This window comes from Bos mutus, chromosome 18, assembly GCF_027580195.1.
Source record: "Bos mutus isolate GX-2022 chromosome 18, NWIPB_WYAK_1.1, whole genome shotgun sequence".
Taxonomy (NCBI): Eukaryota; Metazoa; Chordata; class Mammalia; order Artiodactyla; family Bovidae; genus Bos; species Bos mutus.
In genome coordinates this window covers 5,254,672-5,268,260 of record NC_091634.1, presented here as the reverse complement: position 1 = coordinate 5,268,260, position 13,589 = coordinate 5,254,672, and the positions used below count along the sequence as shown (strand labels likewise).

General features: G+C 56.0%; 2 protein-coding genes across 2 annotated transcripts; both read left to right on the top strand.

The window, feature by feature from the left end:
• The first annotated feature begins 2,565 nt into the window (after positions 1–2,565).
• LOC102271687 (leukocyte immunoglobulin-like receptor subfamily A member 6) lies at positions 2,566–6,740 on the top strand. The gene is given in 8 exon segments (XM_070387200.1): positions 2,566–2,904; positions 3,314–3,448; positions 3,604–3,639; positions 3,813–4,098; positions 4,245–4,546; positions 4,765–5,061; positions 5,269–5,571; positions 6,540–6,740. Coding segments are annotated over 7 exon segments (1,380 nt in total). The 5' UTR covers positions 2,566–2,904; positions 3,314–3,414; the 3' UTR covers positions 6,662–6,740.
• Positions 6,741–7,746: 1,006 nt separating this feature from the next.
• On the top strand, positions 7,747–11,414 carry LOC102277532 (leukocyte immunoglobulin-like receptor subfamily A member 2). Its single transcript, XM_070388393.1, is given in 7 exon segments — positions 7,747–7,756; positions 8,381–8,686; positions 8,894–9,172; positions 9,453–9,619; positions 9,621–9,753; positions 10,542–10,592; positions 10,722–11,414. Coding segments are annotated over 7 exon segments (1,068 nt in total). The 3' UTR covers positions 10,844–11,414.
• Positions 11,415–13,589: the final 2,175 nt, after the last annotated feature.

The following is a 13,589-nucleotide window of genomic DNA, read 5'->3' as shown; positions in this document are numbered from 1 at the left end:
TGCCTCGACTAGGGGCACAGAGCCCAGATGAGGGGGGCCTCGAGGAGAGCTGGCCTGCTAGATGGAGGGAGCAACATGCGAGAACATTCTGGAAGGCCAATGGGAAGACGGGCAGTAACCAAAGGGCTGCCTGTCAGGGCGTCATCTGGTTCCATCAGCCCTTAAGGAAACGTCCCGAATCCTGGCCACAGAGAAAGAGCTCATTCCTGTTGTTTTCATGATGGTTTTACACTTTTAGATTCTTATTTTGTACTGTTACAGGCTCCCCAAATTAGACATATCTTTACAATTCTTGCATTTACACAGAATTTTCACTGTTCTCTAGGTGCCAGGAAACCAGGCCAGTTGTCCCCTCCCTGCCAAAACAAACAAACAAACAAAAAAAGGGGAATATTAGAAGACTCAGGCCCATCACCACTTGTTTTTGCTTGCTTGTTTTCACTGAATTTTTGGCAGTGCAAGCCCTGTCCTCACAGGAATTCGATGTGTTCTTCTCTGGTGGGGACATTGAGGGGCAAACAGAGCGGGAGAGGAGGGATGAGACAGTTCTTGCAAGACCCTGGACACCAGGGAGAACTTGTATGTGTAGACCTGGGGGGAGCTGGGCCACCTGGGGACGGGGGGAGGGGAAGGGGAGGGGAGGGGAGGGGAGGGGGGGGGAGGGAGGGGGGGGGAGGTGGAGGGGGGGGAGGGAGGAGGCAGAGGGAGGCAGCTGACTGCAGGGAGCAGAGGGAAGCGGACTGGAGAGTCCTCGAGACACCGCAGTGAGAGTCACTCAGCCATCAAAAAGTCAGACTTGTAGTCACTATAGAATTAATTTCTATGAACCAACCACTTTCAGATCCACAAAGAAATCCCAGCTTCCCCTGAGTAGGAATAACCAAAACAACAGCAGAGGAAAATTCCAAGGGATGAATGTAATACAAACTGTGCAAAACTGAGCCCATGTAAGTGTCTATCTTTCAAACATTCCTGAGTGGCACAAAAATCAGATTTGAAGAAGTGAAGAGCTACATCCGATCCTTGGACAGCATCCGTGGACATGACAAATATGCCAGTTCTTCTTCAGCTAATTTATAAATGAGCCCCAGTCTTCAAAATGCACTAACAAGCATTTTTTCAAAAACTAGACAAATTGATACTAAACTTTATATGGAAAAATAACAACTAGGAAACACTAGTTGAAGCAGTATGACAGTATAACAACTAGAGAAGCAGTATGCAGGCAGAAGGGATGAGCTCAACCAGAAGTTAAAACACACCACACAGGGACTTCTCTGCTGGCCGAGTGGTTAGACTTCGCCTTCCAATGCCCCGGGTTCCATCCTTTGTAGAGCAGTTAAGATCCCATATGCCCAACAGCCAAAAAGCCAAAACAGAAAGAGAGACAATATTGCAACAAACTCAACAAAGGCTTTAAAATTGGTTCACATTAAAAAATTTTAAAAACATTTTTTTAAATAGCACATACACAATAGAGCCTCTGAGTCATGAGGCAGTAAGAAAGCCTAGGTGCATCTCCTTAGTCTGGGAAAAGAAACAAGAAAGAATCAGCCGTATTCCTCAGGTATTTCAAAGCAGTGGGGTATTATACACAGTGTGGTTTACATGCAAACGGATGCTCTGGGAGAAGACATGTGGCTACAGCACAAGGTCAGTAGCTGCTAATATTATTAAGTGAATGTTTAATGAGGAACGTGGTATGTTCAAACTCTCAGAGTATCAATATCTCCCCGCACCCCAGTGACTGATCACAAAGGGCAAACCACAGCTTCACTCTGGGGAAACCCAGGGCACGCCGAGTGCACCCGCAATCCCTGATAAGAAGAAACAAGGACAGCACGGCTTGGCTGGTACTCTGCCCCCAGTGCACAGCCCGCATCTGACCAGAGTGGTCTGGCTCCTGTGCTGTGTGCCTCATGCCTCCTTTCTCGGCGGCTCCCCCTCTCCCAGCGCCCAGCACCGGCACCGGTCTCATCACCCTTGTGAGGGGAGGAGCCCGGGTCTCTGGTTGGGAGACTGATGGAAACTTCACTGTGTCCAGACAGGTGGCCCTGAGCCAGAGACTCGAGAGGAACACAAGCCATTCAAGACCAGGAGGGGCTCAGACCTTGGGCAGGAGCCGCTGATCTTCTGACCGCCCAGCCCTAAGCCCAGCACTGGGCTCTCATCACCTCATGGCACATTTGGACCAAGCCTGGAGCACATGTCTGGGTTTATGATGGGTGGAAATTGTTTGCTGAACAAAAAGGATTCTTACATCTTCTGTGGGATGGCCTTGGAGACTGACATGTAGGGGAAGAGCTGCTCGACTTCTGGTGAAAATTTCAGCATTGAAACGCACGCTGGGGGTGACGGGCACCTGCCCACGGCATCCTCATGGTCAGCGTGGCCTCCCAGGCTCTGTCATCCTGTCCCTCTGATCAGTCCAGGGTGGGCAGGAGAGTCGCTGTGATTTCAGCACTCGTCACCCTGCTCAGCCCCACTCCATGGGGAAGGAGAGTGAGTCATGTGTTTATTATCATCATTTGGTTATTTGAGGATGAGCCTTGAATTTCCCTTTCAGATCCCCTAACACGCCTTCTCAGTGGTGGAGATAGGGAGACAGTCCTGGATTATCCGGGGAACAGGGGGTCCCCTGTCACCACCAAGGTCCTTATGGGTGAAACAAGGAGGCAAGGAAGACACAGCCAGAACACATGTGACTTGAGAGCAGAAGCTGGAGAGCTGTGACTGCCGGCTTTGAAGATGGGAGGGGTGATGCCAGGGAGAGGGTCGTTTGTAGAAGCTTGAGAAGGTGAGGGGAGACATTTCCCCCGAGTGACTGGGAGGAACGCAGCCTGACGACACTGCGGTTTTAATGCCGGGGTTTCCAGTGTGGACTTCTGACCTCCAGAGTGGAAGGTAATTACTGTGTCGGTTTAACTCGGTGACTTCCAGCAGCTGCTCTGTAGCCACAGGAAGCAAACACACAGAGTATCTGAGGGGGTTTTGGTGGCCGTTGCTGTTTGCTTCTTTGTTTGCCAGTCTGAACTCTGCAAGCTCAGGGTCTGAATCTGTCGTGCCCAGAGACGTACCTCTAAGCCAGGCACATGGCCAACACCGAGAAATAGGTGCAGATGCTTGGGGGGAGAAAAGCCATCAGACCAGGAAGGCTTAGGGCAGCTTAGAGTTACGGGAGGCCCCAGAAGTGGTCTGAAATGTCTGTCGAACCCACTGCCCACTCCAGCCTCAGCCTGCAGAAACTAGGGCCCGGCTCTGGGGAGGGTCGGTCCCTTCCTGCGGGGATGCTGATGTGACAATCGCATGACAGGAAGCACCAGCCCTGGAGAGGACACACCCTGTGGTCTGTCTGTCCAGAGGACACCTAGGTCTCCTCCATCCTCACAGCCTGGACCGCAGGGAGGAGACGCCATGGCCCCCGCGCTCCCCGCCCTGCTCTGTCTCGGTGAGATGAGGAGGCGCAGGGGGAGCCCTGGTCTGGAGGGACCCCCCCCCAGCAAGCCTGCTCCGTCAGGGGACCCCAGGGCCCAGGAGGCTCCCGGGGAGGAGAGGCGCTGCTCAGATCTGAGGGCAGACCTTTCACAGGGCGCTCTCTTCCAGGGCTGAGTGTGGGCCTGAGGACCCAAGTGCAGGCCGGTGAGTCTGTCTCAGGGCCTGGCTCCCTCCTCTCGTGGGGACAAGGGTCACCCCCAGGCTGTGGGCAGGGGGAGGGCAGCTCGGGGCTCATGGAGGGGGAGTCTGGGAGGTCTGGGCTGAGAGCCAGGGCCTGGGGTGGACGCCTGGTGAGCCCGCCTCTGATTTCCTTCCAGGGACCCTCCCCAAATCCACCATCTGGGCTGAGCCCGGCTCTGTGGTCCTCTGGGGGAGCCCTGTGACCATCTGGTGCTGGGGGACCCTGTGGGCCCAGGGGTTCCGTCTTGATAAAGAGGGAAGCCCGGTTCTCTGGGACAGACAGAAACCCCTGGAGCCCCGGGACAAGGCCAGGTTCTCCATCCAACACATGGGACAGGACCACGCAGGGAGCTATCGGTGCTACTACAGCACCCCCACTGGCTGGTCAGAGCCCAGTGACCCCCTGGAGCTGGTGGTGACAGGTGAGGGACACTCGGGGGCCTCGGGCTCTGCCCTCGAGAAGGGGGTCTGCTCTCAGGGGCTGTCCCTCTCACAGCCCAGCCCTGGGGAGGGGAGGGGAGGGGAGGGTGGGGCCCCACGGAACCAGCTGCCTCCTTCTCTCCTAGGATCCTGCACGGCAAACCCAGCCTCTCAGCCTTGCCGAGCCCTGTGGTGACCTCAGGAAGGAACATGACCCTCAAGTGCGGCTCCCGTTGGGGATTTAACAGATTCCTTCTGACCAAGAAAGGAGAAGATGAGGTCTCTTGAACACTGGATGGACAGTGAAGCCCCGACGGGCAGACCCAGGCCCTGTTCCCAGTGGGCCCTGTGACCCCCGGGCACGGGTGGATGTTCAGATGCTACGGCTTTTACAGGGACACCCCCCGGGTGTGGTCGGCCCCCAGCGACCCCCTGGAGCTCCTGGTCCCAGGTGAGGAATCCCGTCCTGACCCCATACATTTGTGCAGACAAGACAATGTACTGGGGTCTCTGCTCCCAGGGGAGCCCCTGTGAGAGGGTGGGGAGAGGAGCGTGGGGCTCACAGGACAGACACACAGACTGAGACACAGCGAGGCCTGGGGCCGGGACGGGAGAAGGGGGGTCCATGTGGGAAGCAGTCCCTACAACCCAGTGCGTGTCTCTCCCCAGGGCTGTCTGGGAAGCCCTCCCTCCTGATCCCACAGGGCCCTGTCGTCACCTCTGGACAGAACCTGACCCTCCAGTGTCGCTCTGACGTCGGCTACACCAGATTCGCTCTGTCCAAGGAGGGGGGACAGGACCTCCCCCAGCGCCCTGCCCAGAGGCCCCAGGGTGGGCTCTATCAGGCCTACTTCCCCCTGGGCCCCGTGGGCACCTTCCACAGGGGCCAGTACAGATGCTACGGTGGACACGGCCTCTCCTCCGAGTGGTCGGCCCCCAGTGAGACCCTGGAGCTGCTGGTGGCAGGTGAGGAGCCAGCAGGTCAGTCGGGGACCAGACTCTGCACAGGCCCCACCGGGGAGCCCCAGGGGTGAGGCTGGGACCAGGGGGAGGGGTCCCAGGGAGGGACAGAGAGACTCGGAGAAACAGAGACAGCACTGAGGGGCCAGAGAGGCCCGCAGAGTCTAGCTCAGAACCCGCGGGCCGGTGCCCGCACCCCCTTCCTCTCTGCAGGATGGCTCAGAGACAGCCCCTCCCTCTTGGTGCAGCCGGGCCCCTAGGTGGCCCTGGGGGAGACCGTGACCCTGCTGTGTCAGTCAGGAGAGAGGACGGACACCTTCCTTCTGTCCAAGGAGGGGGAAGCCGATCGCCCCCTGCGTCTGCGCTCCCAGGACCAAGACGGGCGGTACCAGGCCGAGTTCTCCTTGAGCCCTGTGACCTCAGCCCACGGGGGCACCTACAGGTGCTACCGCTCACTCAGCACAGACCCCTACCTGCTGTCACAGCCCAGTGAGCCCCTGGCGCTCGTGGTCTCAGGTGAGGCCCTGGTCTGTCCGTCTCACTCGGCAGCTCGGGGCTCTGCCCTGGGAGCGCCAGGCGGTGGTGGAGGAGGGGGCGCTAAGGGAGGGGCCCCTTGCTTGAGGGGCCTCGGAGCCCGCGCCCTGCCCCTTCTTCCCGCACTGGGGTCTCGGAGGGCCAGGTGGGCAGTGTGAGGGTCTCGGGGAGGCCACAGGGCCGTGCATGGCAGAGGGGAGTGAGGTGGGGACCCTGGGTCAGCCCGGCGTACGCCTTCCTGGGCTTATTCCCAGGACCCAGTCTCCCAGCCACAGACCCAAATCCGAACCTGGGGAATCTCGAGGCTCTGTGCTCAGGGGAGAGAGCCCACCCCAGGGCGCCTTGAGATTCTGTGGGGGGACAAGGCCCCTCAATCGTCAAGGGCCGGCGGGGAGTCGGGCAGAGATGGCCTGGGAGCCACAGGCTGCAGGGGCCTGAGGCTGCTGGATGGGGGTCAGTCTGGGGAGGAGCAGGCCCGCCCCACCCCATCCTGCCCCCTCCCCGGGCAGAGTCCAGCCGGCAGACACAGAGGGCTGAGTGAGCGCCTGTGGTGGGCGGTGGTGGGTCCATGGGACCCCGCATACCACTGCTCAGGGGCGGCCCCCACCCCGGGACCCCACAGACCACAGCTAAGGGGCGGGCCCCACCCTGTGCTGTCTGAGCTCCGGCAGCTCAGGGTCCTGACAGGAACGTCTGAGACAGTAAGATAGAGAGGCCCCGGGAGGCTCCCGAGGAGGACATGGCCCACCCACAGCCTCTCTTCAGGACACTCGGGCCCCGCTGACACCCTCCCCCAGCACCGCAGTCAGACTTGCGAGTGGGGATGAGGACACTGTCCCCGTCAGGGGCTGGGCTTGGGGCCACGTCCTCTCACGGGATGCAGGTGCCCTGGGTGCACACCCCGGTTCTGGGTAACGGGGCCTGCGCTGACCTGTGCGCCCTCATCCCAGACTACACGGTGCAGAATCTCATCCGGATGGGCCTCGTGGCCTCGGTCCTGCTGCTCCTCGGGGTCCTGCTCTGCCAGGCTCGGCACGACCACGGAGGAGCCCTAGATGCGGCCCGGAGCTGAGCACCGAGGCCTCGCACTGCCCGAAGCTCAGCATCCCGGGACGCCAGCTTCCCGCCTGGGAGCTTCTGGAAGAGCCTCTGTGGTGCGTGCTGGGTGCGCTGTCTGCAGAGACCCTGGGGGAGAGATGTGAGATGCTCCGCGGGGGCGGGAGGAGGCCCCTGGGGGCTCAGCCTCTGCTCACAGGGGTCCCCCTCCCTCCTGGGGAGGACGCCCCGACTCCCGGCTCCTACCACCCCCGGGCCTGAGGCTCATCCCAATGGCAGGAGCAGGTCCTCACCCTGCACGCCGGCAGGCTCTGTCCACTCTCATGAAGGATGTGAACTTCATTTTTAATGCCCGCCGTCTCTGGTGTGTGCAATGACCTCCATCCCTTTGCTCTGAAACAGAACTTCATTTAAGTAACTGAATAAATGGGTGAAGGTGGGGCCCCATTGGGAACAGATGGATCCAGAACTCTTCCCTGAACCCCCCAGACCCCTCACGCCCTGCTCTCCTCATCAGGTGACACCCAGTGTCGTTTCTGCAGACACCATCACTGCGAGGGGACACCCTGGCGTTTGAAGTGACAGCCAGGTGCTCTGCTGGTAAACGGCTAAGGAATACAACAGTTTATAAAGAGCCCAGGTGTGCAAGCTGTGTGTCTCCTTTGGTGCAAACGCTCTCCGTGGCCAACCTCAAGGAGCCTGGGTGAACACGCTGAAGGCCCAGTGGGAAGGAAGGAGCAGGCTGACTTTCCCACAGGAGCGGGTCTAATCCAGCCAGCCCCTACCGATGGCCCCACGCGCACAGATGTGTCCTTTGTGTTAGGTTAGATCATTTCCATGTCAGTTTCAAGCCCCACTTTCCATGAAATCAGATGCCAAAACCTTAATCCATTCAGATGAGAGGGAAAGAGAAAACAATGCAAGTACCAGTTGCGGGAGAAAACATGGAGCACTTTGGCTCCAATACCTTACAGCTTGGAGTGCAAATTGCCTCAGTAATTTGAGGAGGAAATAACAACCATCAGTTAAAAGGGAGAGACACACAGCCCCCACCCAGAGTTATGTAACCGAGGGGGAAATTGTGCCTAACCACCAGTACACATGCAGGAGAGTAAGGACAGAGGGTCGCTCATATCAGACAGATCACAGAAAACAACCTCACAAACATGAATGCTTTGGTGTATACATGCGATGGAGCTTTAAAATTTCATTTTAAAAAATATTTTATTGATCTATTTGGCTGCGTCAGGTTCCAGTCGCAGCATGTGAGATCTTGTTGCCTCGTGTGGGATCTTTCACTGCAGACCCTAGTTGTGGTGGGCAGGCTCCAGGGAGCGCGAGCTTCAGTAGTCACAGCACACGGGTTTAAATTGCCCCTCGGCACTTGGGGTCTTAGTTCCCTGACCAGGGATGGAATCCATGTTGCCTGCATTGGAAGGTGGATTCTTAACCACTGGACTGCCAGGGAAGCCCTGCAACGGACTTCTATATGAGAGAAAAGTTGAACTGCCACAGTAATACAGACCAACTTTCAGGCATGTTGTCCGTCCAGGGAGGTGACCCCTGCCCCTGGTGGTGACAGGTAAGACGGAGGGGTGGGTCCCTGGGTCCCTCCCATGGGAGCCTCCTCATGGGCAGAGGAGCAGAGTGTGGGCTCAGGAGGCCCCTCCCCTCCCAGCGCACACCTGGGGTCACTGGGTGGAGGTCCCCCTTTAACACAGCCCCTCGCCCCCAGGAGTGTACAGGGCGCCCTCCCTGTCTGCCCAGCCCAGCCCTGTGGTGGCCGCAGGAGGCAGAGTGTCCCTCATATGCAGTTCACAGTATGCAGCGGGCTCTCTGCATCTGCTGAAGGAGGGAGGCGCTGACCCGCTCCGACACAAGACGTCAAGGAGCTATGGGAACCAGGGCCGGGAACAGGCTGTGTTCCCTGTGGGCCCCGTGACCACCTCCCACGGGGGGACCTACAGGTGCTATGATGCTCCCAGCATTCAGCCCTATCTGTGGTCGCGCCCCAGTGACCCTCTGCATCTCCAGGTCACAGGTGAGGCCCCCAGGCCCCTCTATTTCCTAGACAGACCCCTGACCTAAGCCTTATGCCCCATGAGCCCTGGGAGAGACAGGGGCAGGGACACTGGGATCCTGGGGCAGGACGTGGGCGGGAGCCTCGGGAGGGAGTGGGGACAGCTCTCTCTGCAGCCCCAGGAGCAGGGCTGGTGTGCAGCCCTGTGCCTCCATGCCCTGTCTGCAGGCCTGTCCTGGGCACCTTCCCTGTCCTCCCAGCCTGGCTTGCTCGTGCTCGCCGGAGACAACCTGACCCTCCAGTGTCGCTCAGAGGCCGGCTTTGGCAGCTTCGCTCTCACCAAGGACGAGGGGCTCAGCCCGCCCCTCCGTCTAGAAGGGCAGCAGAGCCCCGACTTCCCTCTGGGCCGCGTGAGCCGCGCCCACGGGGGCCAGTACAGATGCTACAGCGGACACAACTCCTACGCGTGGTCGGCTCCCAGTGCCCTCCTGGACATCCTGATTGCGGGTGAGGAGCCCCTGTCCTGGTCCAGGTCCCGACTGTCTGCTCAGGGCACTGGACGAGGGTCGGCCCTGGTGGTGACGGGTCCGGGGAGAGGGTCCTGGAGCAAAGGCCCAGGTGGGGCAGGGGTCTGGGGGGGAACGTGAAAACAGGAGTGAGAGGCACGGAGATTAAGGAGACGCACACAGACGGGCTGAGAGGAGCTGGGAGGGTCACAGGGAGGCCCCCTGCTCAGAGTCCGGGGTGTGGGGAGGGGCTCTCTGCTCATCACCCCCGTCCCCCCAAGGAATGCACAGGAAACCCTCCCTCTCCGCCCGCCCGGGGGCCTCAGTGCCCCAGGGAGAGAATGTGACCCTGCAGTGTCGCTCTGAGGTCCGGTCAGACACTTTCCATCTGTCCAAGGAGGGGTCGCTCGCTGCTCCCCAGCACCTTCGTCTGCAGGACCCGGCTTCCACCCGTTCAGGCCAACTTCACCCTGCGTGCTGTGACCTCGGCCCACAGTGGGACCTACAGGTGCTACAGCTCACACAGCACCGCCCCCCACCTGCTGTCGCTCCCCAGCGACCCCCTGGAGCTCCAGGTCTCAGGTGAGGGCCCAGCCCTGGTCCTCTGCATCCTCCAGGTCAGGCCAGGGCCCTGTTCCCAGGGGAGCTCTGGGCTGAGTGGGAGTAGGGGGTCACAGAAGGTGGGGATCAACTCTGAGGGGGCCGGAAAGAGCCAGAGGCCTCCCTTCCCTGCCCGTCCTTGCCCTCATCCCAGGCGTCCAGACCCGCTCCTGATGATGGAGCTGAGCTACACAGGCCTCAGGGTCAACCAGTAGGACTCAAGGCCAGAGCCCTCGGTCCCCACCCTCCTCTGGTCTCCAGTCTTCATGGCCCCTCGCCCAGAGAGCAGCACAAGAGAGGGGCTAACAGAGCCCGTGGCCCCCAAGGGAGCAAGCGGACAGGCCCTGGCTCAGCTGGTGTCCCGGGGGACCGTGGGGCTCCTGGGAATGAGACATGGATGAAGGGTGGGGTTCATGCAAGGGGGGATGCTAGGGCCCAGCCTGGGGGAGGGCAGCCCCTGTCCTGACCCCCAGGAGCTCTGAGGATCAGCTCCTTTCTCCCAGGGGGGAGGCCCCCAGAGCAGTCAGTGAGGGAGGGGGTGGTGGGTCCATGGTGGCCAGAGCTGTCACACCCTAGTGATCCCCTCGAGTTTGTGGTCTCAGGTGAGGGGCCAGATGCTGTCCTGTCTGAGCTCAGAGTCCTGTCCTCAGAAATGCCTGAGACAGTCAAAATGAGTTCACATGGGGATGGGGCGCCACAGGGAAAGACACAGAACCAAGAGAGGGGTCTCCCCAACTCCTCACCCACACCACTCACTTTATGCTTCTCAGGAGCCCCTGACAGTATCAGCCCACCACAAAACAAATCAGACTCCAAGAGTGGTGAGTAAGACAAAGTCTGTTACAGGGCTGGGCTGGGGGCCACATCATCTCCCGGGAGGCAGGTGCCCTGGGCCCACACCCGGGTTCGGGAGTGATGGGCCTGCGCTGACCTGTACGCCCTCACCCCAGACTACACGGTGCAGAATCTCATCCGAATGGGCCTCGCGGCCTCGGTCCTGCTGCTCCTCGGGGTCCTGCTCTGCCAGGCTCGGCACGACCGCGGAGGAGCCCGAGACGTGACCCAGAGCTGAACACGAGGGCCCTGCACCGCCTGGAGCGCTGGAGCCCAGGATGCAAGCTTCCGGCCTGGGAGCTTCTGGAAGAGCCTCTGCGGCGCGTGCTGGGTGCGCTGTCTGCAGAGACCCTGGGGGAGGGACGCGCCGCGGGGCGGGAGGAGGCCTGGGTGTCCCCGGGGGGCTCGGCCTCTGTTCACCGGGGCCCACTCCCTCCTGGGGAGGACGCCCCAACTCTCGGCTCCTCTCACCCCCAGCCCGAGGTGCATCCCACATGGCAGAGGCGGGTCTTCATGCTGCACGCCTGCAGGCTCTGTCCGCTCTCATGGAGGACGTGAGCCTCATTGTTAATGCCCGCCGTCTCTGGTGTGCGCAATGACCTCCATCCCTTCTCAGAAACAGAACGTCGTTTAAGTAACTGAATAAATGGGTGGAAGTGGGGCTCCGTTTGGAACAGATAGATCCTAAACTCTTCCCTGAACCCCACTCTGGACCCCTCAAGCCCCTCTCTCCTCGTCAGATGGCACCTGGTGTCGTTTCTGCAGACACTGTCAGTATGAACAAACACGTTGTCGTTTGAAGTGAGTCAGGTGTTGTGCTGGTAAATGGTGTTAGCAATATATCTACTTTGTAAAAAGCCCAGATTTGTGGTTTTTGTCTGTTTCTTCAGTGTAAACACTCTTCGTGGCCAACCTCAAGGTGCTCGGGTGAATGTGCTGAAGGCAGGCTGGGAAGGAGCAGACTGACTTTCCCCAAGAAGCGAGTCTGATCCAGCCGGCCCCTCACTGATGACCCCCATGTGTACAGATTTGTCCTTTATATTAAACATCATGGTTAGATAATTTCCACTTTTTGCCCCAGTTTCCATTAAACCAGATGCCAAAATATCCTAGTTCATCTATAAGAGAGGGAAAGATAAAATGAGGGAAGAGAAAACAACTGTAGGAGAAAATGCTGAGTATGCTGAATCCTGGCACATCACTGGGAGGTGTACTAATTACTCCAGTCAGTTTGGAGACTCAATAACAATTACCAGTTGAAAGGAAGAGACCCAGCTCTGGTCCACAGTTATATAACCTAGAGGAAAACATCTGCATAACCATGAGTGTATGAGCAGGAGCATATGGACAGATAGATGGATTGCTCATATTAGAAAAAAATTACAGAAATCAGTCCCACCAAAAATGAATGATTATATGACAAAATTTTATATGACAGAAAAATTCACAAAGTTAAACTTCTACAGTAACACAGTTCAATTTTTAAGTATGATGGTGAATAAGTGAAATAAAACTATAGGAGCATATTCCATCACATCAAATCCAAAAGGTGACAACAAGGGGCCCAAATAAACAAAGTAAGAAATGAGAGAAGAGAAATAACAATTGATACCACAGAAATACAAAAATTCATAAGAGAATATTAAGAAAAACAAATTGGACAACCTGGAAGAAGTGGACAAGTCTCTAGAGACATACAGCCTGCCAAAACTCAATCAAGAAGACATGGGTAATATGAAAAGGCTGGTCACTAGAAGTGAAATAGAATCTATCATATTAAAAATAAAAACTCCTTGCAAACAAAAGTCCAGAACTGGATAGCTTCATACAGGAATTCTACCAAGCTAAGAATAATTTATAATACTGATACTTCTTAACCTCTTTCAGAAGTTGAAGAGGAGGACACATCCCTAAAGTCATTCTATGAAGCCACTGTCACCTTGAAACCAAAACTAGAAAAAGCTAGGACCAAAACAGAAAAATTACAGGCCAAAGCTACCCACTGCAGTATTCTGGCCTGGAGAATTATATAGACTATACAGTCCATGGGATTGCAAAGAGTCGGACACGACTGAGTGACTTTCACCTCACTTCTATCATTGATGAATACAGATGCAAAAACCCTCAACAAAATATTAGCAAACTGAATCCAACAACACATTAAAAGGATCATACACCATGATCAAGTTGGATTCATTTCAGGGTCAGAAGAATGGTTTAATATACACAAATCAAAATGCTATACTACAACAACAAAAGACAAAAACCACATGATCGTCTCAACAGATCCAGAAAAAGCAGTTTATAAAATTCAACATCCATTCATGATAAAAACTCTTTCCAAAGGGGTATAGAGGGGAAAATTATTTATGACAAACCACAACCAATGTAATACTCAATGCTGAAAACCCAAAAATATTCCCACTAAACCCTGGAACAAGTCAAGGATGACCACCACTTTTATTCAACATAGCATTGGAAGTCTCTTCCCAATTTGGATATCTTTTATTTCTTTTTCTCATCTAATTGCTATGGCTGGGATTTATATATCATTACATGCAGATGACATGATACTTCATATACCATGAAAACCCTGAAGACTCCAAACAAAAATACTATGAATTCAAAGAGGTATTAGCATACAAGACCAACATACAGAAATCTGTTGCATTTCTTTACATTAACAATGAAATATCAGAAAGAGAAAGTAAAAAATCAACCCCTTTAAAAACTGCATAAAAATAATAAAATATGTAAGAATAAATCTGACAAAAGAGGTGAAAGACTACACTGAGAACTATAAAACATTAATAAAGGAAATCGAAGATTATTCAAAGAAATGGAAAGATATCCCTTACTCTTGAATTGGAAGAATTAATGTAGTTAAAACAGCCATATAACCCCAAGTAATCTAGAGATATAATGCAATCTCTATCCAGTTACCCATGGCATTTTAAAAAACAGAAGTAGAACAAATAATGCTA